Below are 26,750 nucleotides of genomic sequence, written 5' to 3' on the forward strand. Positions count from 1 at the left end.
AGCTCGTTTCTCTTTCGTTACCACTTCCTTCCCCAGGGGGAGTACCCAGCCCTGGTATGTTTGACAAGCTTTTGCGGGAGCCAAGCTCTGCCCTTGGTAAGAAGCAATTCCTAAAATTTCCAAAAGGACAGCTCTACAGACCCCTGACAGAAAAGAATGAACCATGCATAAAGGAATTTCATGGCTTTGCACAAGAGCCCAAGTTCCAGGCCTTTCTGAGGATATCTTTCTTTTGGTCTGGAGCCTCTGGCCAGCTTGTCACCTCTCACCCTGGTGGGGGTGCCCCGAGGTCTTCGGCCTCCCTTCTCTCACCTCCCAGGGCTCAGCGCTCCCAGGGCCAGCTCAGGCCAAGTGCCCACTCAGCTTTTCTCCTCTCATAACAGCGGGCATCCACACAGACGTCCCAGCCACGGCTCCCAGGGCAAAGGAGAGGAATGCTCCCTCAAAGGCCACTCAGGCTTGCGCGGGCATGATGTGGGTGGACAGGAATGACTCAGGGCCATCCAAAATGCTGGGTGAGACCAAATGCCAACACGCTCTGACCTCTCTCTGGACACGCTCCGGGCTCCATCTCTCAACAGGGAGTCAGGACCTGTTGAGACACATCCCTCCAGTGCCTAACAGCTGGGGGGCGGAAGCAAAATGCCATCCCAGGCGCCACTGAAGGATCCCCGAAGTGTGAGGGCCTGGCAGAGTACCCACAGATGGCTTAAAGGGACATCTATTAAATGCTGGAAGAAACTCAAGTTCCTGACAGAAGAGTCAGCAGCCAGAAACTAGGCCTCACTATTAAAACAAACACACACACACTTCGGCCCCACGAATACCTAACCCCTCAAAAGGGTAACATTCACATTTGTGAAAAGTCAGCGTCAAAAATACCAGAATCTGGGGCGCCTGGGTGGCTCAGTGGGTTAAGCCGCTGCCTTCGGCTCAGGTCATGATCTCAGGGTCCTGGGATCGAGCCCCGCATCGGGCTCTCTGCTCGGCAGGGAGCCTGCTTCCTCCTCTCTCTCTCTACCTGCCTCTCTGCCTGCTTGTGATCTCTCTCTGTCAAATAAATAAATAAAAATCTAAAAAAAAAAAAAAAAACCAGAATCTTTGGGGGCACTTGGATATCACAGTCGGTTAAGCGTCGGACTCTTGGTTTTAGCTTAGGATCGTGAGATCGAGCTCTGCGTGGGGCTCTGCCCTGAACACAGGGTCTACTTGAGATTCTCTCTCCCTCTGTCCCTCCCATTCGTACACACATTCTCTCTAAAATAAATAAATCTTAAAAAAAAAAAAAAAAAAAGAATGTTAGGAGTGGGAAAAAAACCCCAGAAGATGCCTATCCTGGTGATCCTCAAACACGATCCCATGAGTGGCCTGTGTTGGAATCACGTCGGGCGCTTAATAAAAATTACAGATTCCAGGGCCACGCCACAGATGTTCAGAAATTTGTGTCTGTAGCAAGTTCCCCAGCTGCTTTGGGTGATAACCAGGTTTGGAAGCCACTGACTCAGTCCACTGCTCCTGCAACTTTTCTGTGACTAGAAGCCCCTAGCCGTCTTATTAAAATGCAGACCTGTTTCAGGTCTGGGGTGCAGGGTGAGAGGCCACATTTCTCACACTGATGCGGCTGGCGACAGGCCCACACCGTTCCCCAACCTCCACCATCCCACCGAGGACACAGGTAGACTGAGTGGCAGGCACAGTGCGGGGTGTGCTGGGTGGGGGAGGGGTTAGAAAACAACGAGGGGGGCAGGGGGCGTGCACATGTGCCCCTTGGCTCCTAGAAAAGTTGCACCAGGTAACAGCCTGTCTCCTGAGGGCTCGGGTCAGGTATCTTTTGTCCCGGCCCACGTTCCCTCAGGACACTTCTTGTCCAGCCCTCTCTGCAGCAACCAGCCGGCCGCAGGTGTGGCCCCAAGGCACCTTGCCTTCGCTGCTCCTCTTGTTTCTGCCCTTGGGGCTTCTGGGGGGCGTTCCCTGCGGCGCCCACATAGCCGACTCAGCCCTTCTAGCATCTGCACAAAGATGCAAGGAAATGAGCACTCCCTGGGGCAGCCCTTGACCAGGGGGCCTGCAAGCCGGTAAATACAGACTGTCTTCTTTCTCAGAGGTGTGTCCCCTGTCCCCATAGGTCAGCAGCTGAATAAAGCTCGCTTGGATCGGCTTCCACGCCTTCTCAGTTTGCTCTGCCAGTCTCCACATTCCCATCTCCTGAGGTCACCTGAAATAAACTACCTGCAGGTCCGCTATCCAGGGCTGTGCTTCTGAGAACTACCAAGCTCACGCTTGCCTCAAGTAGTAGCTGCGAAACCCTGCAGAGCAAGGGAAGAGGAAGCTGGAGACTTCAGAGAGGGCCCCCGGTGACCCAGAACATCTGAGACTCCCTGAGGCCAGAGGCCCTGGCGAGGCTCACGCAGCTGTGCAGGATTGTTCATGGAACAAATTATGCTATGTCCAAAAAGTAAATTGAAGATCCTCTGTGAGATGTTGGAAACCAGAAGGAAAGCTAAAGAATGAGGCTTGTTTTGTTCGCCTGGAGAGGAGAAAGCAAAACCCACTTCCTAAAATAAGGGGCTAAGGGGCACCTGGGTGGCTCAGTGGGTTAAGCCTCTGCTTTTGGCTCAGGTCATGATCCCAGGGTCCTGGAATCCAGGCCTGCATCCATCCAGCTCTCTGCTCAGGAGAGGGTCTGCCTCCCCCTCCCCCTCTGCCTGCCTCTCTGCCTACTTGTGATCTGATAGCGCTCTCTCTGTCAAATAAGTAAAAATGAATAAATAAATAAAAATTTTTAAAATAAGGGGCTAAAAGCCCTAAGAAAGGGCTGGCTCTCAGTCTGAGCTGACAGAAGTAAGGATGAGGGGAGATAGGCTAACGCTGGGGCTGAAGGGGCCGTGCAACCATTGTACAGTGCCGAGGGGAGACTGTCTCCCTGCCACTGGGGGCATTCAGCTTGGAATGGAGGGAGGGCAAACTTACCAGGGATAATGAGGAGGGGATTCATTTTTCAGAAAAGAGCTGAGAAATTGTTTCTTATCTAGGACCCTCTTTTAAAAATCCTGGAGACTGGGGCGCTTTGGTGGCTCAGTCGGGTAAGTGACCGACCTGGGCTCAGGTCATGATCCCAAGGTTCTGGGATCAAGCCCTGCATTGGGCTCTCCACTCAGTGGGAAGCCTGCTTCTCCCTTTCCCTCTGTGATCTCCCTCGAGTTCACTCTCTCAAATAAATAAATACAATCTTTTTTTAAAAATGGAAACATCTCAAACCAAGTCTTTTTTAAAAGATTGTATTTATTTATTTGACAGAGAGAGCTCAAGTAGGCAGATCGGCAGGCAGAGGGAGAGGAAGAAGCAGATTCCCCACTGAGCAGGAAGCCTGATACAGGGCTCCACCCTAGGACCCTGGGATCATGACCTGAGCCAAAGGCAGATGCTTAACAACTGAGCCACCCAGGTGCCCCTCAAACCAAGATTTTTAACAGTATGTTCCTGCCCCAAAAGAAGGAATATTGACTGACCCATAACTTCATACCCCCCCCCACCGCCCCGATTTACACAATGATATACACAACTGAATCGTAGTTTAGTTCTGATGTTTTTCCAGAGCGTCTGTTTTCTCATGAGGTCTTGGCACCACCTAGTGGCGCATTAGTCCATTGCAACACACGCCTGGGTTAAAACAGGCTCATACAATTTACTATCAACACGCTCTTTGATAAGCACAGCAATTCAACAAAAATAAATGCCAGGCATGGGTTAGGGACTCAGCTAGAGCCTGGAGTGGAACAGTAGTCAAATAAGACATAGTAGCCCCTTCATGAGGCTCACAGCTGTAGACAATGAAAAGTAAATAACCAAAGCATTATTATAGGTTGTGATGTCCTTCAAGAAATAAACCCTTCTGTGATAGAAAATAATGTAGGCAGGAGGAGGCCTCTCCGAGAAATATGAAATCAACTAGGAAGGATGGGATGAGAGGGGACAGGGGTGCAGCGAGTGGGGAGGAGGGGCAAGAACGTTCCACAAACACGGCACAGCACACACTCGGTCTCCCAAGTCCTGGGGGCACCAAGGGCTTAGCTGTTCAAGAAGCCAAAAGAACAGTGATTGGGGGGACGCCTGGGTGGCTCAGTTGGTTAAGCAGCTGCCTTCGGCTCAGGTCGTGATCCCAGCGTCCTGGGATCGAGTCCTACATCGGGCTCCTTGCTCAGCAGGGAGCCTGCTTCTCCCTCTGCCTCTGCCTGCCACTCTGTCTGCCTGAGCTCTCTCTCTCTCCCTCTCTCTCTCTGACAAATAAATAAAATCTTTAAAGAAAAAAAAAGTGATTGGAGTGAGAAACTAGGAGGATCCTGTGTTTATAAACATTTCCTGAGGTGAAAGCACACAATGGTTAGGGTAGATTCTTCTAGAACAGTACCTGACCGGGTTAAATTTTCATTTTAAAAAAGCAGGGAAGGGAAATGCCATCACGTGAACTTGGTTGTTCATTCCGACCCTGCAGGACCCTACTCGTGGCCATCAGTGTCAGCCGGGTGCCTCACTCAAGACAGCCTACGTCTGCTCCCACCCTGCATGCTTCCCAGTCACTTATCAGTGGCTTCTGTGCTCCTGCCTAACTGCATGGGACCCTCACATTAAAAGTCTAGGACAGTGGTTCTCTATCGTGGCTGCAAGTCACGTCAGGGAGCTCTCAAGAATCCCAGTGTCTGGGTCACACCCCTCGCCAGTTAACTCAGCATCTCTCGGATGCGGGCCCCAGGCACCCGGGCTTGGAAGACTCCGCAAGTGACTCCCAAGGTGGAGCCAAAGTTGAGATCAGAGGCTCTGAAAGGGAAGAGAAAACAGAGACCTCATTTTGTACTCGGTCGTGAAGGTTATGTAAGTCATGAGCCGGGCTGTTCTCTCTTTCAAGCCCAGGCCTTCTCCCCGGGTGGAAGCCCCCACTCAGGGCCGCCCAGGCCCACCACAACGCTCCCATGAAGTTCCCACCTGGCTGTTTTACAGCGCAGTCCACAGACCTGTCAGTTGGGCCTGGTCCGGCCACAAGGGTGGTAAGGTCCAGTCATACCTTCCCAAGGTGCAGGGGCTCAGAAGAGCCAGACCTCCCACCCCACCCCTGCAGCCTCAGCCCACGTCACATGTCAGAGCAGCCTTGGGGTTTTTAAAGAAATACGGCTGCGGGACCCGCCTGGGTGGCTCAGCGGGTTAAGGCCTCTGCCTTCGGCTCAGGTCATGATCTTGGGGTCCTGGGATTGAGCCCCACATCGGGTTCTCTGCTCAGCAGGGAGCCTGCTTCCCTTCCTCTCTCTGCCTGCCTCTCTGCCTGCCTGTGATCTCTGTCTGTCAAATAAATAAATAAAATCTTTATAAATAAATAAATAAATAAATAAATAAGAAATACGGCTGCTTGGGCGCGACCCGAGATGGCTTTCTGGGCGGTCAGAGGATTCTAACGAGCAGCCAGGAGTGAGAGTCCTGGTTGTCCAAAGGACAGTACCCGTACCCCTGAGTTCTGGACAGGCCCTCCGTGGCAGGGATAGCTGTGTAACAGGGGGTGTGACTCTGAGGACCACAGGTGGTCTTTGTTACATACTCTTCCCTGCTGAGCAGCCCAGTCCTGACCAGTTAAGACCACCCAGCTGTCCATCCAGCTGTCACCTGTCCACCTCCCTTCCCACTGGCCCTCCCTAGGCCTGCAGCAACTCAGCCAGCAATGCTGCGGGGATGTCCCAGCAGAGCAGTTACCTACAAACTTCCTCCTACCAGCAAAAGAGAAGGAACATTCGGGTTCCTCCATAAAGCTCTGTAAGGAACTGGCAACATGATCTTAACCTGAGAAGTACCATATGGATTCTTACATGAGCAATTACTGACAGTTTTTCTTTTTCCTTTAAGATTCTATTTATTTGTGAGAGAGAGCGCATGCATGCCTGAGCCGAAGGCAGACGCTGAACCGACTTGAGCCACCCAGGCACCCCTGACCCTATTTTTCTTAAAAGAAAGCTACTGGCACACATCTCAAGGTCTAGAAGGGTATGTGCCAGAAAGATAACGTAGGTTACATGTGGGTGCTGAAAACCCGGTGATTTTAACTGTTGTTGCTGTTGCTTACCAGCATATTCTAGGTTTTCTATGATGAATATTAATACAAAAATATTACTTGTGTGTATTATTTTTGAAAAGCTGAGCATCATCTTACAGAAGGAATCAATTCTGTCTTACACCACTCAGGTGGTGTGTAGCTGGTCTCCAGGTGCTGAGCTCACAACGCTGCTTTCTGGGACACTTCCTGACTTGGCAAACTCCGGAGGCTTCACCCCCATGACAAGAGGCCAAGGGCCACATCGTACTTTTTTGGTAGTTCTGCAGCACCGGTAGAATCAAAATAAACACATTTATTCATTTTTTGCTATGGACAGTAACACCCTTCCTGTGTCTTTTCATAGGAGAAATGGATTCTTCCCCACATATGTGCGGATTTTGTCAGTGATTCTGCGAAGTATATTCCCCGAAACTCATGTTCTCTGGACAACAGGTATGCCAAAAGAAGAACAACAGGGGAGAAAGGGAGGTCTGTGAAAGCTCGATTTCCTTCCTGGAATCTGCAGGGGCTTGGTGACACTTGTGCAGTGTGAACCAGCGAGAGGAGAATGTGGACTGCAGCCCTCCCAAATCTGTTTGGCCATCACTTTCAAGGAGACAGTTCCAGGGACCAGCACTCCCATGAACCAATTTTGGGAAACGCAAGTCTATCCTTTCAGCACATAGTTCTTGGGCCTTCTGACACAAAGCAGAGTAAGTGTGCCCTGTCCTGTCGTGAGGGCAGGGCGGCAGGCCCCAGGCGGGGTGCTAGGCAGAAAGAGGTTAGGGGACTCGCGGCATGCTCAGGCTTCTGTCATCCAGTGAGCTGAGCCACAGATGAAGTGGCCTAGAGCCAAGAAAACCAACGAGGAATGGCCCAATAAACACTCACAATTGAACATCAGGTGACATTTGAATTTATTCTGTTTACAGACACCACTAAGTCACACTGGTGTTTTTCTTTCTTTTTATTTATTTATTTATTTATTTATTTATTTTTGCAGTCTCATTTGGGTTGGACACAAATACATCCAGAGGCATGGTGAGAGGGAGACACATGGGACAGCTCAGTAGCCACTGGAACACCTGCTGTCTCTCCCTGCAGCCCATCTCCCCCAGAGACATTTCTAACGACTGCTACTGCAAAACCCAATACATTTACATGAAATAACGCCTAACGTACATTTAAATTAAAAAACAAACCCCACTCAGGCTCTGCTAGAAATGGGGGGCGGGATGACAAGAGTCTGAGGGTGTGAGACGCACAGGGTAACAAAATGTGAATGAGCACCCAGTTTCTCCGCAAGTGATAAAAGCTATGACGGCACTCCTGTGTGGGACAGGACAAGACCTCTTTGACACCCTGCTCCTTTGTCAGGTGGACATAGTGACTGCATGAGTGTCTAAAAGAGGCCGTCTTTTAATCATCACCTGTCAGAGAGGTAAGTACTACATGGTACGGCCACGTTCCCCAAAGCGTGTCCCTAAAAACACTGGTCCTACAGAGTGCTCCTTGCAAAAGGAGTTTGGGAATCAAAAAGATTTAGAAAATACTGTAGGCTGTTATCTGCTTCCTGGAGAGGCACAATGCATATTATCACATGGAAGGTTCTAGAAATCCCTTAAAAAGAAATGCTTAGCTTCCTTTAACCCATAGTTTCCCAAATCAATGAAGTTAGAATCTTTTTTTTTTTTTTTTTTTTTAGATAACACACTTCATAGAACATATTTTGAGAAACCAGCCTCCCTGGCTTTGAAAAATTTTTTGTAGAAAAAAAAAGCACAGAAGAACCAAGTAACTTCTAGGATCATGTATTTGTTGGTCAACAGCAAAGGGCACAATGGGTCCTAAAGACCAGAGCCCCATTCTGAGTCCACCCCAACCCCTCTGCCATACACCGAGCCTGCCTGAAAACAAGCAGTAATTTTCCACGGTTTCCTTCCGCATGGTGTCAGGTGTTAGGCACACGCTGATTCCAGGACGGACTCGAACGTGGTCCAGATGAGGGAACCCTATGTCATGCACAGAGGCCAAGTGTTTATAGCCTTTCCCTCGCCTCTAACAATCACACCATTAAACAACCACTGTTGCTTATCTCGTGTCTACAGGGCTTTTCAAATACACTTGACAGTCCTTTGTTCCTAATAAAAAAGGAATAAGAAAACATACAAGGGCATCTAATGATTTTCAGCAAGAATGACACAGACCAAGAAATCAATACAAAAGCTGTTGGCTACCCATGCGCAATACTCTTCAAGTGTTACAGCAAGGACGAGGAAAGATGGAAGCAATCCAGGAGATTACCATGAGATTACCGGAATGATGTCAGTAGCCCTTCGTCTGCATAATGCCTTATCTTTATTCTCACTTCCAAGGAATTTCGTGTGATATTTCCAAGCAGAGGATGGCAAAAACAAACCTCTCCAACGGGGGGACTTGACAAACAAGCAGTTAGCCCGTCTCTGCTGCGGGGTGTCCACGGGCGCTCACACCTCCACGGCAATTCTCGCAAACCGATACTGCGGGGAGGCGGGCGCCCTCAGCAACACGAGCCCCCTCTCGGCTGCCGGCTGGGTGGACAGCATATCCAGCAAGCCCGTCAAGCTAACAAACCCCAGGGCTTCTCCGCCGCCGACGGCCATGGAGAAGTCTCCCTGCGTGACAAAGCCGAGGAGAACTCTGGAGCAGTGAGAAGTCACCCCCGGGAGGGGGCCTGACCACAGGCCCAGGGTCAGAGCTCGGTGTCCGGCTACAGGGGGGCCCCTGGCCAGACCCTCAGGCTCAGCGGGCGCCTGTTTGTTCTGCCTCTTCTCCACTTTCTTCCTCTCTTTCTGCTTCCGGATCTCGCTCTTGAAGGGGTCACTGTGCTTGGATTCCTGGGGCCCACAGTACAGCTGATCCTGACGGAGCCGGAGGAAGTCCTCCTCGGCGGGGACACAGATCATGGAGTGCTGCTCGGGGCTGCCCTTCCTCAGCAGGGCCAGGCTGACCCACACCAGCGCCCTGGGGAAGCGCTCCAGGAGGGGCAGGCAGGCCACTCTGGTCGGTGCTGGCTGCCCGCTGCCCGGAGCCCGCCGGGCTGCCCGCCTGTCCCCGGAGCCGGGCCCACACCAGGTCGACAGCTGCTTCAGCCATTTCCTACTCCTACGTGAAGTGGGAGACACACATTTGAGGAGATTTTGTTCAGGGAGAAAACATGCCGTCAGAAGACTGGGCGCTGTTGGGAGTTAACTTGGCTTTTTTAGACTCTATGTGGGGAAGGATCAAAATGGTAATTTCTTCAAAAATTGAAAACAGACATTAATACATTTTTGTCATATTTTTCTTCATATGGGTCTACCATTTGTAGATGGACTAAAGGTTTAAGAAGCTAAAGGTAGAGAAAAATGAGACAGAATCTAAGGCTGAGAGAGACAGCTCTGAAATGAAGGAAGGATAGGAAATGAAGTTACTGTACAGAAAAGAAGTGTGAGGCAAGAGGGATGAGCACAGACCAGAGCGTGACTGTGAAGCCCCATCAAGCAGGGAGCGGCAGGAACACACTTCGTACAGCGGCCTCTCTGACAGGACGATGTTACAATGAGGGGACATGGAATCACTCCTAAACTCCGGTCATTCCAAAGGAACCAGAAGAAACGGAATTTGGGGATGTAAAGGGAAGAATGCTTACTCAGAGTTCACAGAGGGAACGTTCCTTGTTACCTCAGGGCACCCTCTGGTGCAAGGGGACTGCTTTGTCAGCAAAGACTAAATGAAATAGGTCACAGAAAACTGCCTTGGTTTATGTAGGTAGGTGACGATACTTTAAACCATCTGGACACATTAGTATTGTGCCCCAAATCAGATGTGACTCAGCTGTATCCCCGAGCCCTCTGTGGACTGGGTGACACAGGACTGGCTGGCCCCTCTGCCTCCGCCCCTACCCAGAAAGTCCAGATGTTCCCTAGGGCTTTACATAAAGGGACAATGAGAACCTTTACAGCCTATAGCCTGGTCAGGAGGAAAAGAGACCACGAAAACTGCATCTGGGGGTCATGGGCACTTACCGCAGAACGCAGAGGAGACTGCTAGTGGCATCCTGGCCTGCTACCCACTCGGTCCCCACCCGGGCTGGGCACTCTGTGTCCATGACTTCTCGGGGCTCACTGCAGCTGCTCGGAGATGTGCCCCCTTCGTCAGACCGCAGATCCGTGTTTTCAGGTGTGGGATCGCAAGGCAACTTGTCTCTCCTCGAGTCACCGTCCTCACCACTTGGAGAGGTGGCCACAGAGGATTCCTCTTGGGCCAGGACTCTTGACTCCCACTCCTGAGCTAACTGCTCCCAGGGACAGCAGAAAGGAGCCAGGGTGCCAAGCTTCACATAGTTGGGCCGTTTTGCAGGAGGGCGCCTAGTGAAAATCAAGGAGGAGAACCAATTTTTGAACAATTTAGGATCGGAACCACAAAAATAATTATGGCCATTGCACTACATCTCTACTTGAAAAACAAACCTAAGAAACAAAGTTTTCCAAGAAGTATGATAAAGATAACAACCAACTCTATTGGCCAAGTTTATTTGTTTCCTTTGGTTTTACTTTTAAAAGGTAATACATCTGCCCCACATGGTCGCCTCACAACTCCAGGGGGTGCCTTCTGAAAAACCGCAAGTTCACAGTGTCCCTGGAGTCGTGCTGCAATGTCCCTGCGTGTGACAATGTTCTATGTTCCACGGGAACGGAAGGGGTGCTGGTGAGGTTTCTCCCCCACTCGACCTGTAGCTGGTGAAAAACGGCCCTGGGGTACTTGCCTCACTCGGGGACACTGAGGAGGAAATGAATGACCCAGCCACCCTCCAAGAGATCACGTCATTATCTGCTTTGTAATGCATCCTTTTCGAGACATTTTGTGGACCTATGTGCAGATATGTACCCTTTTCTTTCTGTTTTGTTACCCATTTTACACAGGTGGTGATATCCCAGACTCAGTACTTCTTGTTTAACTGTTTCCATCTCACAACATACCTCGGAGATCATTTCATATGAGTACACGAAGAGATCCCTCATTCTTTTGCAAAGGGCTGCCTATCTTACTCCTGGATTATACCCCAGCTGATGAGATAGCCCCCCACTGCAGGGCATTTTGGTATTTTCAAATCTTTGCTTCTAGAAACAACGCTGCAACGAATGACCTTGAACATGTCACACAAGCACAAGTATATCCGCAGGATAAGTTCCCGAATGAACTGCTAAAGCAAAGACAATGAGCATTTGCAATTTTGAGAGAGATTTCCAAACTCACAGGGTGAAAGCAATCAGCTTTTTTTAGCAATGGATGAAAGAAGAACCTTTCAGCAATACCACAAGCTAATGAGAACCAGGACCCCGAAAGGCAGGGAGCAGCCGCACTGTTGGCCATTCTGGGCTGGAGGACTCTTAGGGAGTCCCAGACCCCATCCTTGGACTGACAGTGCCCTTTGGGACAGGCCCTGACTCTCCTTCCCTCACATGCTTCTTACTTTGTGCCATGCCCCAGGACCCCAGGTAGACAATGAACCTGCAGACTTAATCAGGGGTTCAGTTTGAGCCTCTGCTCTGGAGTTTGAACCAAATGTGTTCTGGCCTCCCAAGACGGGCAGCTGGTAAAAACACCCCCACGGTACTTGCCTCCCCCGAAGACCTTTAAATGGAAACAAATGAGCTAGTAACAAAAAAAGAAAGAAAAGGTAAAAAACACTTAAAAGTAAACACTTTATACTTGTTAAACAAAAAATTAAAACAATAAGATGTTACTTTTTCCACCCATCAGTTCTATCAATATTAGAAGTTGGTAATACCCTATGTTATTCGGAGTGAGGGAAAACAGCCATGCTCCTAACTACAGGTGAAATCCTAAATTAATACAAACTGTAATTGATGGATAGTACAAAAAAATCTGTGGGGTGTATATATTTTTTTAAAACCAGAAATCTTATTGATGGGATTCAGCCTAAGGTGTGTGCTTTCTTTCCCATCCAGCTCCTCTCCAGCGACCGCGGTTTCTTTCTTACATGCCATGGGCCTGGGGGGCAGGGGGGCAGATGATCCCCTGATGCCCCCAGACCACTTGTCTTCTCCTTCCTCCTCCAAAATCCCAGCTCCCCCGAAGCACACGCCCTCAGACAGACCATCCGCTCTCCCTCCTCAGCCAGGTCCCCCTCCAGCCGCCCACACACCCCCTCCCCCGCCATCTCAACTCTGGTCACTCAGCGGCTTCGACACCTACCAAGATCAGCTCTAACGCCCTGGGCTACCAGAAACTTCATGTCCTCATTTCCCATCTTTTACTTCACCTCAGGCACACACTCTCCTGGTGGCACTTAGTTTTTGGTCACTGCTATCACCCGCTCCCCCTTAAAATCTCAATTTCAAGTATCTACCCTCAGGGCGATACGGCCCATTCCAGCCCATTTGCCCCTCCCCCACCACAACTCCTGAAGCGCTGGAACTCACTATTCCTTCACCATCTCCTCATAGCTCACCACCGTTCTTGCATGTCTTTGTTGTTTTTTAAAGATTTTATTTATTTATTTGACAGAGAGAGAGAGAAAGAGCGCACAAGCACGGGGAGCAGCAGAGGGAGGGGGAGAAGCAGGCTCCCCTCTGAGCAGGGAGCGGGCCGTGGGGCTCAATCCCAGGACCCTGAGATCATGACCTGAGCTGAAGGCAGAGGCCTAACCAGCTGAGCCACCCAGGCACCTTCACATGTCTCTTCTTAAGCTTAAACTCTCCGGTTCATAGGAGAGTCATTCCCTTACAGGTACCCTCAACTCCCTCGACCTGGTAAAGCCCATCCTGGTTACATCCAACCCTCTAACTACCCCCACGCCAGCCCCGATCAACAGAACAGGGCTGGGGAAGAACACCCAGAAGCCCTGAATGGTCCTGCTGTAAACAAGTGCACACCCTGACATTTCTCCGTCAATTCTAACTTCTGCTCGTCCAGAAAATGGTCTCTATAGATTCCTCTCTCCTTGAATCTCCAATAGCCTCTCTCCCCTTCTTAGTCCTAACTGATAACCTCGCCTCTCTTTTCACTGAGAAGCCCATCATGATCAGGAGAGTTCTACCTATCTCTGGGCCAGAGTCTACCCTACCTAAATCTGCGTTTATATCTCAAAGTCAGCCTTCCAGACAACTGAAATGAACGATCTGAGCCTCTCTCTTCCCCACTCAAGGGCTTTGCTCTTGCAATGTCAGCCTCCCTCCCTCTGCTGGGTCCCTCCCCCACCAGCCTAGAAACATGTGCTTCCATCAAGAACATAAGCTCCACGGGGAAAGGTGCCAGTGCCTAGAAGGCATCTGACACATGGTAGGCTCTAAATAAATATATTAAGTGAATGAATAAGTCAGACAAACAGGTAAAGATGCATATGGAAAGCTGCTCACAGAAGCGCAGAGCAAAAAATTAGAAATAAACTAAAGAGCCGCTGACAAATTACAGTTCAATATATGGGAGCCCTGGAGGTAACTGCTGAGTTCTATTTGGAGCAAGGATGGCAGATGATGACTCACATGCCAAGCCCGGCCCACTGTCTATGGCTCCTCTATGACCCAGGAGCTAAAAATGGCTCTTATGTTTTGAAATGGTTAAAAAAAAAAAAAAAAAAAAAGACTATTTTATGGCACATGAAATTATATGAGATTCAAACTTGTGTGTCCATAAACAGAATGGGGCCGGCCCACAGCCATGCCCATTCCTTTATGTATCATCCGTGGTCGTCCTTGTGCCACAAGGCAGAGCTGAGCTGAGTGGCTGCCATGGAAACCAAAGGGCCTGCAAAGCCGAAAATATTTATCATCCGGCCTTTTACAAAAAAAGTTTGCCGACACTTGGTTTAGAGTCACATTTATTGATACAGGAAAACTATCCATAATAGATTGCTAAGTAAAAAGTACAGGTTTTGAAATAGTGTATATACTATAATCCCATTTCAAGAAAATTTGTACCAAAGAAAAAGCTGCATGGGTAAAGAAATGGTAAATGGTAAAGGGTGAGAAATAGGGGCACCTGGGTGGCTCAGTGGGTTAAGCCGCTGCCTTCGGCTCAGGTCATGATCTCAGGGTCCTGGGATCGAGTCCCGTATCAGGCTCTCTGCTCGGCAGGGAGCCTGCTTCCCTCTCTCTCTCTCTCTCTCTCTGCCTGCCTCTCTGTCTACTTGTGATCTCTGTCTGTCAAATAAATAAATAAAATCTTTAAAAAAAAAAAAATAAAGGGTGAGAAATAAGTACTATTGTCAAATAGTACTTAACAAACACATAGAAGACTCTTAGGTGTTCTGGGAGGCACGAAATACATGATCACTGCCTTCAAAAGAGCCCATAAGCCAGCAATCCAGGAAAGCACCCCTGTCTTTCCACTCATTCATTCACCTGTCACTTGACAAAGTCCGAACACCGAGCACTGCCTGCTTCTGTGGTTGGATGGTGAACAGGAAAGCACAATCATGGAGCTCATGGTCAAGGAACTACGCCATGCCACTACCTCTCCATTCATCAGTCAACAAAGACAGTTACTAAGGACACCATGCACCAGGCACTGGCTAGATGCCACTGATGCCACAACAAACAAGGCAGTCTCTGTGCTCCCGGAAGCCTGGAATGGAGGTGAGAGTCAGGCTCTAAAAGGTGGCATGCACTTCACAGTGTAAGAGTTGCAAACCCCTTCACTGGCCAGTCCCCCAGGGAGAGAAAAGAAAGGAAAAAAATAAGGCTAGCTGGATAGATACCAACATGTAAAAATAGTTACTTATCTCTCTGGATGGAAGGAATAAACCCGTTTACAAAGCACTTTTACACATTCCCGTAAGTTTCATTAAAATCTCATAAATACATATTACCTCTATAACTGGTCGTAAAAAAACACAAATGTTATTTTGAGGGGATGGGCGTCTGAAATTCAGGCCCCCAGTTTAGGCATGCGCCAACATCAATGTAAGCAAATGACCATGGGAAGGGTCTGTAACCTGGACAGGCCTACAAGAGCCACGTATAAGACGATCTCCTAACTTCACTACGTCTTGGTTATGTGAACTCAAGGAAAAGTCTATGAACGCTCCACATTATGTAAGAGTTACTGAAGCCATTCCGAGCATCGCTGGCCAACACTGAGAAGGCCCTTCTCTTCCTTGCAAGATGTTAGGAAACTAGAGAAGCCGGTTTCTTACCTTTTGTACTTTTCGAGGAGGTTCTTGGCTTGCTCCTCAGCAAACACAACCCCCGAGGGGCAGTCTGGGAAATCTCCGGGGATGTCCGGTGACCTTTTGTACTGCGAATGCATCATGGACTCTTTTAACCCGCCAACTCTTGCCCCTCGATAGATCTAACAGAAATGCCAAAAATACCCTATTAATACACCACCCTACAGTAAAAGTAGTGCTTAATGTTTGTATGGAGAAAATGCAAAACCACCTAAATGCCCATCAAAAAGAGAATGGGTAAGTGTGGAATAATCCTACAACGGGTTATACACGAGCAAAAATGATGGAACAGCTTCATCAATCAACACAGGAAAAAATCTCAATGTTGAGTGAATATAGTAAATTGCAAAAGCATAAATGTGGTGAGGTATATAAAGTTTAAAAACATGTCAAAATATAGTTATTTTATGTGGGAATACAGAGCATACTTAAGAAAGCTATAAAAATAGGCAAGGTAGGGGTGCCTGGGTGGCTCAGTGGGTTAAGCCGCTGCCTTCGGCTCAGGTCATGATCCCAGGTCCTGGGTTCGAGCCCCGCATCGGGCTTTCTGCTCAGCAGGGAGCCTGCTTCCTCCTCTCTCTCTGCCTGCCTCTCTGCCTACTTGTGATTTCTCTGTCAAATAAATAAATAAAATCTTTAAAAAAAAAAAAATAGGCAAGGTAGTGACAAACACTGAAAACAGGTAAAGTGATTCTTTTAGGAAGAGGATGGGAAATGGAGCTGGAGAGAGTGCTTCCAATAATTCTGTAATGTTTCATTTCTTTTTTTTTATTTTTTTTTTTTTTAAGATTTTATTAAAAGAGAGTACAAGCAGGGGGAGCGGCAGGCAGAGGAAGAGGGAGAAGCAGGCTTCCTGCCAAGCAGGGAGCCTAACACAGGGCTAGATCCCAGGACCCTAAGATCATGACCTGAGCCAAAGGCAGCCGCTTAACCAACTAAGCCACCCAGATATCCCTACTATTATTTTTTATTAGGTAAGCTCTACACTCACTGTGAAGCTTGAACTCATGACCCCAAGATCAACAGTTGCATACCCTACCAACTGAGCCAGTCAGGAGCCCAAGAAATGAATCTTAAATGATTAACCGAATGTCTCTTGTACCAAGCATAATTGCTAGAATTAATTACCTATGTGATTCTAACAGTCTTAACTATTATACTCTATTATACTCTCTGGTTCAAAGTAATATTTAAATTATCAAGAAGAGGGATGCCTGGGTGGCTTAGTCGTTAAGCATCTGCCTTCAGCTCAGGTCATGATCCCAAGGTCCTGGGATCAACCCACATCGGGCTCCCTGCTCAGTGGGGAGCCTGCTTCGCCCTCTGCCCCTCCCCCTGCTTGTGCACGCACGTTCTGTCTCTCTCTCTCTCTCAGACAAATAAGTAAATAGAATCTTTAAAAAATAATAATAATAATAAATAAACTATTGAGAAGAAAAAAACACACTGGATTTTAATAAAGCTTTTAGCTGCAGCTAGTAGGAATACATGGTCAGCACTTAAAACTAAAAAAGGTCTTCTATACATCTATAAAAATTAGAAATTTAAAAATCTGCTTTTCAACTATAACAAATAAAACACATAGAACAAGACAAAAAGCCACCTCAGGGGCGCCTGGGTGGCTCAGTCCGTTAAGCATCTGCCTTTGGCTCAGGTCATGATCCCAGGCTCTTGGGACCAAGTCTCACGTCAGGTTCCCTGCCCAGTTTGTTACCACTACTATTCAAAAATCAGGACACTTCTGGGGCGCCTGGGTGGCTCAGTGGGTTAAACCTCTGCCTTCGGCTCAGGTCACGATCTCAGAGTCCTGGGATCGAGCCCCGCATCGGGCTCTCTGCTCAGCGGGAAGCCTGCTTCTCCCCCGACCCCCGCCCTGCCTGCCTCTCTGCCTACCTTGTGATCTCTGCCTGTCAAATAAAAATCAGGACACTTTCAAAATCTCAGAAATTCACACTATGTCAGCCCAACTCTTATTAATGACAAGCCGGCTCTGGGGACATTATGAAGTACCTTGGATCAGAATTATAGCTCCAAGGGTAGAAAAACAGCCCTCGATTTTTCTAAGTGGGGCATGCAGTGTGGAACACTTTCAGCATGTGGAATGGACTAGGAATGTATTTTACACTCTACAGTGGGAATGGAAAAAGAACTTACAAATGGAATCCAGAAAGCCATGCCCCAGCCTTTGGGGAGCAGGATGTCCCAGCCACTTCCCCAGCCTCGTCGGTCATCACCGGTCACCTTCCCTGGTTGCTGAATCAAAAGTATAGGTATCTTGGATTCCTGGGGACCTAGAACAAGCTGTGACCCGGGCACCAGCAATTCACTTCTTCTCCGGTTTAAATCCTAAAGCGGAAGAAAATCATTCAAGACAAACAACACTGATTTTCTGGGAGATTCTACTGGCTCTCCTGATGAGCAGCTTTAGAAAGTTAAATGCTCTTTCAAAAAACAAGGGAAAAGAATGTTCTCAGTAAATAAATGGAAGCCATTTGAAATACATGGTATTCCTCCTACAATGATTTTCCTCTATACGAGTGTTTCGGTAGAAAATGCCAAATTATCTTAAATTTGAGCTACACTATACCAGATGATTCAAAGTTATATAATAACCCACATCCATTCTGCTAATCTCTTATGTCAGGATTAATTTTGTATTTGGATGTTCAGTCCTTACATTTACTTTGGTTAAGGTTTGTTGTCAGGAGGTTTAAAAAAAAAATGGTGGGTGATAGAAACAAACAAACAAACAAAAGGTACAAACAATAACTTCTCAAGGAGGGGCGAGTGGGCAAACACTCTGGGGCTCTTGAGAAATTTTCTCACCAGGTCTTAAAGATTTAAAAGAGAAGATGCTATAAATTATTTGTTATGTGGACTGTAGGGAGTGGTGCACAACAGCCCCTCAGATTTGTCTTGCCAGCTGTAAAAATAGATGAACGGGCAGGAGAGAGGCCTAGCACCCACAGGAGAGACTATGTAAGAGACCGCCGCCACACAGCCAAGTCTGCCTCCTACCTCACGGATGCTCCTTGATCATGACCAAGTCCTGAGTATCCTTCTCACCTCTGGGCTGAGTTTCTACTACCATCTCTACATGGTGTTGATTCTAAAATATCCATCACCTAGCCCCAGCTTTTCCTCCTGGGATCAAAACCTGTCTCCTGGGCATCTACTCTGATGGCAAAGTCCTGAGGACCTTCCAACTCAAGTTTATCCAGGACTGAATTCATCTTCCCTACTGCATCTGCTCTCCTCCTGTGTTCCCCACCTGGCTGGGGGACTGACTCACTCACTCATTCATTCATCCATTCACATGTCTGCTCTTCATTCATTGACTCATCCATTCAAATGTTTACTGAGTATATTTTATGTGACAAACACTCTTCTAGAACTTGGGAATACAGCAGTGATAAATCAGGCTCTGGGTCTCTTTTACCTGAAGTACTGAATTCAAGCTAGACTCTTAGGAGCTAATTTACATGTCTCCCCCTTTCCCACTTACAGCCACCCAATCAACGATTGTGTTTTGTCTTCAACCCCAGCCCTTCCACTCCATCCACAAGGTCTTGATTCAGTCCCCCCTCATGTCCTCAATTAAGGACTATTTGCAGGGTCTCTTAAGGCCATCCAACCACAAGCCCTCTCTTCAGCTCCTCTGCCCGAACCCCCATTCCTAGTCTAATCTACCTTCCACAGTGTTGCCGGTGAAATCTGATCACGTCATGGCCCAGCTTCAAACCATCAGTGATGCCCTATGTCCTTTGCCCAAATCCTTTAAATACTTCAAGGCCTCTTATGCTCTGAACCCTTTTTACTTCTTCATCTCCTGCCCCACCCTCAACTCCAAGCTACTGACTCACTTAGAGATTCCTGAACACATCATGGGCCCTTGCACATGCTGGTCTCACTTCCAGCAGCCTTGTCTCCTGGCCCCCAAGAAGTCTGGTTTAATTCTGTCCACCCACCTAAGGGTCAGGTCAAACACCAGCTCCCCTATCCGGGAAGCTTTTCCCAACTTCCCTAGTCTGGGATTAGTACTCCTTCTTTGGGCTTCCTTTGACCCTGTACTTCCTTAAACATATCCTAGCCATCTAGCTCATCAATCTGCTATAATCCCTGATCTGGGTAAGAGCTCAATCACTGTGAGATTAAAGATAGAACATTTAAGGGAAAAAGAAAATAAAAGAAAAACATGTATTTAAATCGTGGAATTATCATTTTAAGAAAAAGTCTTCATAGTAAAGTTTTCTTGAGATTATTCTTCTCTAAGAACAGAAAAAAATCATAAGTAAGGCATCGATAAATTGAAAATAAAAGGGCGTCTATGAGATTCTCTAAAGGATGAAATAACTTTTACGGCATCTCCAGTGAGGAATTTCAACCTGTCTTTAGGACTTGACCAACAATCCTTACACCATTAGTTACCTGATCCGAGATTTTATTCTCTGTGACATTCTTACAGATAGCTTGGTTCCAAATAAAGCTATGCGCACAGTCCACAGGCACACCCTCCAGAAGCAGCTGTCTAACTTTCTCATTATCTAAGAGGGAAAAGAAAGAGCCTTCAAACTACATCCTTTAGATCAACGAAGTCAAACTCTAAACATTGCTGGTTGACCTTCTGTTATAAGAAAATATTTTGTAGGTGCTGACTTAACTTCTCTAGAAGAATTTACTTGACTAGAAATTAAGCTACTCCTATAGTTGGTTTCATGAAAGAGCAAAGGCTCCTAAACTTATTTTTTTGACATGTATTTTTAATGTATAAGATAATAAAGATCACATTCAGGTAAATAACTGCCTAATCCCACATTTAAGATAACCAAATTCTAGGAACCCCTGCACGGGTGAACAATTTCTTTATAACACGCTAGGATAGTACAAGCCATATTTTAACTGTTCATTTAAGGGCTCTTTATATCATTCCTGGCCCGACAGCTGTGAGCCAATAGATACCAGCTTTTTCTTCTGCTCTATTATTTCAAGTCTCTTATAATCCTTTTTCATTAAACTGAATATTTATTCCTTCTGTAAAACATGTTTTTCTCATTCCTTTAAAATGAGCCTATTTTCTGTGAAATGTACTGTTTCATCCCTTTAAAGAAACTGCACCATGCCAAAAAGTACTCCAGTGGGGAAAAAAGGAGAAACTTTTTCAATTAGAAACACATATACTGATAGAAGAGATTTCCCACATGAAGTCATTGAAACACTAGGGGGAAAAAAAATCTTCCAACTCTCTTTTGTTGGGCTGAAAAATTAAAAGAAAGAAAAAAAGAAAATCAGACAATTCATGAATTTTGGCTAACGTCTAAACTACCTACACAGAAAGGTCACACTCAAAGGCACATACCTGCTTGGGTCTGATGGCCGGAAAAAAATAAGGTGGAATCGACTGGCCCACAATGTGACAGATTTCAGGGGAGAGCAAAGATAGAGAATATTACATTGATGTAAAGATCTGAGATCAAAGCTCCTTAAAGCAGAAACTGCTTCTAGTCCTCTGCTGCTCCTCACAGAAGATAATAACCAACAGCATCTTGAGTACCAGTGCTGTGTATGTGAAAGTTCCCACAGCCTGTCTAGGAGCAAACGGGCTCTGTTTCAAACAGCCTCTGTCCACCCAGAATCGCTTCCCTGTGGAGAGCTGCCAACGATGTGAGTGACAGAACTGGGACTCTACAAAAGACAGGGCTGAGCCTGAGGCTTGCAAAGGCACAAGAAAGACACCCGCAACTCCAAATATTCTAAAAAATAATAATAAATAAATAGATGAAACAAAGTAGGTAGGACATCCAGACAATGGAATATCAGTCAGTGTTAAAGAGAAATGAGCTACTGAGCCACGAAGAGACATGGAGGAACCTGAAATGCTTACTACAAAGTGAAAGAATATATCTGAAAAGGCTACATACTGTATGACTCCAATGCAATGACATTCGAGAAAACAACTATGAAGACAGTGAAAAGATCAAGGGTTGGGAAGGAGAGAGAGAGAGAGAGGGAGGAATAGGCAGAGCACAGATTTTTAGAGCAGTCAAACTATTTCATGATACTACGATGATGGACTCATGCTGTTCCAAATTGGTCAAATCCCACAGAATATAAAACACCAAGAGCGCACCCTGATGGAAACTGTGGACTTTGGGCAACAGTGATGTGTCAGTGCAGGTTCATGGAGGCTGAGTGTACGTGAGGGCAGGGGAATACAGGAACCTTCTATTCCTTCCACTCAACTTTGCTGTGAACCTAAAACTGTTCTAAAACATAAAATCTATTTTAAAACAAAACAGAGTATGCCTGAAGGCAAAGGGAAAAGACCCTTTTAGGTCAAGAGTCTAGTACCGAGGGTAAAAGAATATTACCAGCTGAGCCAGCATGTACCTAAGTGGGCCTAGAATGACAATCGATTCTGAATGGAATTCTAAATCCTTGGCCCAAGACCCAAATAAAGAATACTTTCTTTCATACCAGGCAAAAGCCTTCTAATTCACTGCATAACTACAGAATAACTTAAAGGTTGAAGGAAATAGTTTTTCTTTCTTAAATGTATTTGAAGATGACCAAATTTTAAATTAAAACTTTCTTAATAAGTTTTCCTTCGGGAAGCAAAGGAAATTAAAGTTTGCCTCGTTTGGGAATCAAATAAAGCAAAGTTAGTCTTCAAATTTACTCTATTCTAAATTAAACCTGCAGAACAGTTAAAAGGGACCAACTGAAGCTATGAGGGCTTTTTCTCCCAAGAGCAGAAATGGAGGAGTCGGTGCAAAATGACCAATAATTGGACACTTCATGAAGTCAACTGCAGCTCCGTGCTCTAAAGGTACTTGGAAAAGCTGTAAAAAGGATGATCTCTCACCTATCCCTCTAAAGCCAACTCGATTCTTCCTGTGTTTTGGGTATACACTATCAAAGAGTACATAAAGAGAAAGATTAAAGAGAATAAAGCCTACAATGACAGTGCAACAGGAATTATATTTTAAAAATCTCACATGGAAAACCAGTTACTTACATAGTGCAATGCTGTTGTTAAGTTGAAAAGATTTGCAAAAACAAATTATTAATATTCAAATCAAAATCCAGGATCAAACGATCAAGTAAACTTTTTCAGCGCATCTGAAAATATGCACCGTTACTTCAAGTTCTTCACTGAAAGACTATTTCCTTCCCTACAGTCTTGCTATTCTACTCCCAATACTTCTGACACTCAAACGTGCAGCCATTTTCCCGAGAGCAAGCAATCAAGCAACACGGGCTGGGTGTCCTACAATTCACACCAGTTCTGACACCACCTACTTGGAGACGGTGTCAGATCCCACAGGTTAACGACTCAGTCCCACAAGACTGCCCCTTCTTCAGATGCCAGTTGGAAGTCCCTGGTCTCCAGTACCTCTGACCAGCTGGCTAGAAATTGGTCCCACCTATACGACCCCCTCCTCAAATTCAGTAATTTGCTAGAATGGCTACCAGAACTCAAGAAAACAGTATACTGACTCCATTACTGTTTTGTTTTGCTTTGTTTTTTAATGAAAAGATTTAACTCAGAAACAGCCAGATGGAAGAGAAGCACAGGGTGAGGTATGAGGGAACAAGGAGGCCCTGGCCCTCTTCAAACTCACTACCCTCCCAATATCTTCAAGTGTTCAGCAAACGGGAAGTTCTCCAAACCCCAACTGTATAAGACTTTTACACAGGCATAATCAAATAGGCATGACCGATTAAATCATTGCCTGTTGACAATCAAACTCAATCTCTAACCCACCTCCCCCTCCCAGAAGCAGGTCTGGATGGGGCAGGGGTAGAAGTGTCTGAGAAAGCTATGACGCTCTAACCTTGAGGTTGGTTCCCCCGGTAACCAGCCCACCATCCTAGAGACTTTTCACCTCACTAACATAAAAGTTGTGACTGAAAGGGGCTTTAATGAATAAGAAAAGACACTCCTTTAGCCTTTAAGGCTTTAAGGCTGTTATCACTTAGGGAATTACAAGGACTTTAGGAGCTATATACCAGGGGCAGCTGCACAAGACCAAAATACATATTTCTTATTATATTGCAATATCACAGTCATATACCCCCTCTTTTCAGAATCCTCAAATCCCCAGTACACACAAGAAGACAGTTTGTCCTGCAAATAAGAAGGGCAAACCCTTCTTTATGGTTTAAGTAGCACCAAAATTGGTCTGTTTTGTCCAAGTTAAAATAGGCAGAGAACGACTTCAGATGTAGAAAGAGAAACTGGGGGCTCCTGGGTGGCTCAGTGGTTAAGCCGCTGCCTTCGGCTCAGGTCATGATCTCAGGGTCCTGGGATCGAGTCCCACAATGGGCTCTCTGCTCAGCAGGGAGCCTGCTTCCCTCTCTCTCTCTCTGCCTGCCTGTCTACTTGTGATCTCTCTCTGTCAAATAAATAAATAAAATCTTAAAAAAAAAAAAGAGAGAGAAACTGGAAGTACATCAGAGAATTAAATTTTCAATCATCAAGACACCAAGACTCTTCCAAGGATTAATCTTTTATTAATTGACCCGGCTCATCAAAGTCTATTTCTAACTTTAGTTTTAAGTTATCATCCTAGATGATATGTTACATCTATTAGTGATATTGTTATAATCCTAATTCCTCGAAAAGTTAATTCTTTATGTAGCTCACATACCAATACTTCAATGAAATTACCTAAAACAGGTTTTAATAAAATACAACAAGGACTACCAAGTTGGTAGGTTCTTAAAGAAATTAAATCATGTGTCTTAAGGTAGACTTTAATTTTCCTGGAACTGATTCCTATTAAGATAAAAGCCTTAAAAAGAATTTAACACGTCACTACCTCATTCCAAAAAAGGATCTGAGGCAGCAAGGGAAAGTAAGTGGAGTTGAAACTACAGCTTTAAAGCAATTAAGTCAGTGTTTAATGCTCAGTCAACACTGCAACTTTGAGGGTTGCATCAGACGATAATGCCATTAAAAAAGAAAAGAGGCAACAACTCATTGAGTAATGTCTGAGGCTCCATGATTAACTAACCTGTCTACAGAGCTTCAAACTCCTCTCTCATCCAATCCTCCTTTCATATAAGGATCTGACGGACTAATTTGTTGCCCTTTAATAAGCTATTAACTACATGTAGAGGTTAAAAAAAAAACTGAAGTTATTACTACACATTCCTGTATTTTTCCTCTCAAAATTCAGAAGGTAATTTTAATGATTCTTCCAATTCAGTGTTTAAATGACAGTAAATACAACACGATATTATCACCATTGTTGAGAATCCCAGATCAGACTAAAATTTTAGCAGGCTCCTAACCACCATCTGATGCCACCCCACCCAACAACCTCCCACAGGCCACTCTACTGAGTCTAAACCAAGACTTCTTACCCTTCAGCACCTGGGATGGCCTTGCCAGGATTCGAACCTGGATCATCTGTATGGTCAGACAGAGGCTTCCAATGAGCACAAGACCAGCTGCGGGTGCAGATCCCTTCCTCACAATTAAAATTCTGAAATGCCAGGCATTTTCAGAGAACCCGGTTTGCAGAAGGACAGGTTTTTACCAGATACTAAAAATAAAGAACTCAGGGGGAAAAAAAAATGAACATAAGGACAAGGCTATACGTCTCCTAGCTAAAAGACACTTCCATACACACCATCTCCTTTGGTTATAATCACCTTGAAAGGGAGGCAGGTAAAGATCACCCTAACTTTTTATAGATGAAGTCAATGCAGAGCTGTCAGAACTCTTCTCATGGAACTAAACTACTCAAAATTGTAAGGAAAACCAGGAGTATTCTAGAAACTTTACCTTGGCATTTTTCTGGATTGGGCAAAACTTTGGACCTCTTTGGAGGCAAATTTATTCGAGGATCCCCAACAGTCAGTCCCAAAATAGTACCGGCTGGAATTTCTGCTGGTGATGTTATTCCTTTAACAAAAAACAAATAAAACCCATCCTTTTACAAAGTCATTCACAATATATACACTTGCTTGAATATTCAAATTTTTTAACAAAAATTTCTTCTTGGGCTAATTATTAAAAAACCTACATTCCTCTTTTGTCCCATTAATACTTTGAGAGAGTAAATTAACATTCGTAGAGAGTAATATTTCTCACCAAAAACATTAAGTTAACTTAACAGATTATTTTACAACACGAACACGTATATTTCCATCAGTGATAACTACAGTAGCTTCACACACAAACGTAATTGTGTACGGATAAGTAGAGACCTTAGTTTTAGTACCTGGGTTATGTGTTTACCTATCATATCAGAATGCCAGTTATTTGGAATACTAACATAAACTCAGAGTTTCCTAAGTTCACTGAGTCAGGCACCACTCTTCCATGTTCTCTTGCTGTATTATGACAAGGAGTTCCAAGTTAAAAAGCACTGCTCCATGTACTTAGCCCAACTATAAAACACTCTTTTAATGCACTTCCCACTCCTCCCTTTGTCCCCAAACCACCCGGTCAGTATTCCCTCTGAATACCTCCCAACAACTCAAAAATGGCTTCTTGTCTGTGATGAAGGGAAACGCTATCAGGATTCTTACAGGTTTCAGTCCACCAGTGGTGAGGTGTCTTCTCTGTGTCTTCTCCCTCCTGAAAAATAACAACTCCTACTCACCAGAGAAATGATGAATCAGAGTTGATCATTTTATTCGGGCTGAGATTCATGAGCAACTGCTCCCCTATTTAACACACTAATTCACACCAACCTAAGTGCTCTTCTAATCAGAGGCATGGACATAGCATTACACTTCTCTCAAGATTTCACACACTAAAAACCACACCTATGGTTTTCAGAGAGACACCTGCGTTCTTCTCTCAACACACTACTGACGAAAGAGGACTGCTCCTTGCTCCTCTCCCACTACTGCTAACTTCATACCAATTTAAGCAATAAGACTTTCCCCACAAAAAGAAACACCAAACCTACACTGTCTGAAGAAATCTTTGGCAAAAGGATATCTTACAATTGCTTTATTCCTAGAAACTTCAAATAAGATACACAAGTCTTTTACTTGTATTTTTCCCAGATAGAATGAGGAATTGAGCAAGGTTTCAAAAATCATCTCAGGGGTACTTGGCTGGCTCAGTCAGAAGAGAATGAAACTCTTAATATCAGGGTCATGAGTTTGAGCCCCATGCTAGTACAGAGATTAGTTAAATGAATAAAAATATAAGAACTTGGGGTGCCTGGGTGGCTCAGTCAGTTAAGCATCTACCTTCGGTTCAGGTTGTGATCTCAGGGTCCTGGGATCGAGCCCCATGTCGGGCTCCATGCCCAGCGGGGAGCCTGCTTCTCCCTCCCCACCCCGGTTCATACTGTTGCTATCTCTGTCTCTCAAATAAATAAATAAACTCTAAATAAATAAATAAGTAATTTTAAAAAATAAAAAACAAAAACAAAAAAAAAAAAGAAAACCAAAAAGCACCTCCGTACCAGGTGCACACAGAAAAAGAGACTTACA

At 45.8% G+C, this 26,750-nt stretch overlaps 1 protein-coding gene across 3 annotated transcripts in view; it reads right to left on the reverse strand.

Annotated features, from left to right (window-relative positions):
- Window positions 1-7,027: 7,027 nt before the first annotated feature.
- The window catches only part of POP1 (POP1 homolog, ribonuclease P/MRP subunit), a 38,381-nt gene continuing 18,658 nt past the window's right edge, over window positions 7,028-26,750 (reverse strand). For all 3 annotated transcript variants that reach the window (XM_047725850.1, XM_047725849.1, XM_047725847.1), the window contains exons 10-16: window positions 25,767-25,878; window positions 25,081-25,200; window positions 19,716-19,831; window positions 17,442-17,633; window positions 15,255-15,409; window positions 10,120-10,461; window positions 7,028-9,217 (exon numbers count right to left, since the gene is read on the reverse strand). In XM_047725850.1, the coding sequence (XP_047581806.1) occupies window positions 8,560-9,217; window positions 10,120-10,461; window positions 15,255-15,409; window positions 17,442-17,633; window positions 19,716-19,831; window positions 25,081-25,200; window positions 25,767-25,878 (1,695 nt within the window). In that variant the 3' untranslated portion in view covers window positions 7,028-8,559. The remainder of the gene's footprint in view (window positions 9,218-10,119; window positions 10,462-15,254; window positions 15,410-17,441; window positions 17,634-19,715; window positions 19,832-25,080; window positions 25,201-25,766; window positions 25,879-26,750) is intronic.

Source organism: Lutra lutra, chromosome 4 (genome assembly GCF_902655055.1).
Source record: "Lutra lutra chromosome 4, mLutLut1.2, whole genome shotgun sequence".
NCBI lineage: Eukaryota > Metazoa > Chordata > Mammalia > Carnivora > Mustelidae > Lutra > Lutra lutra.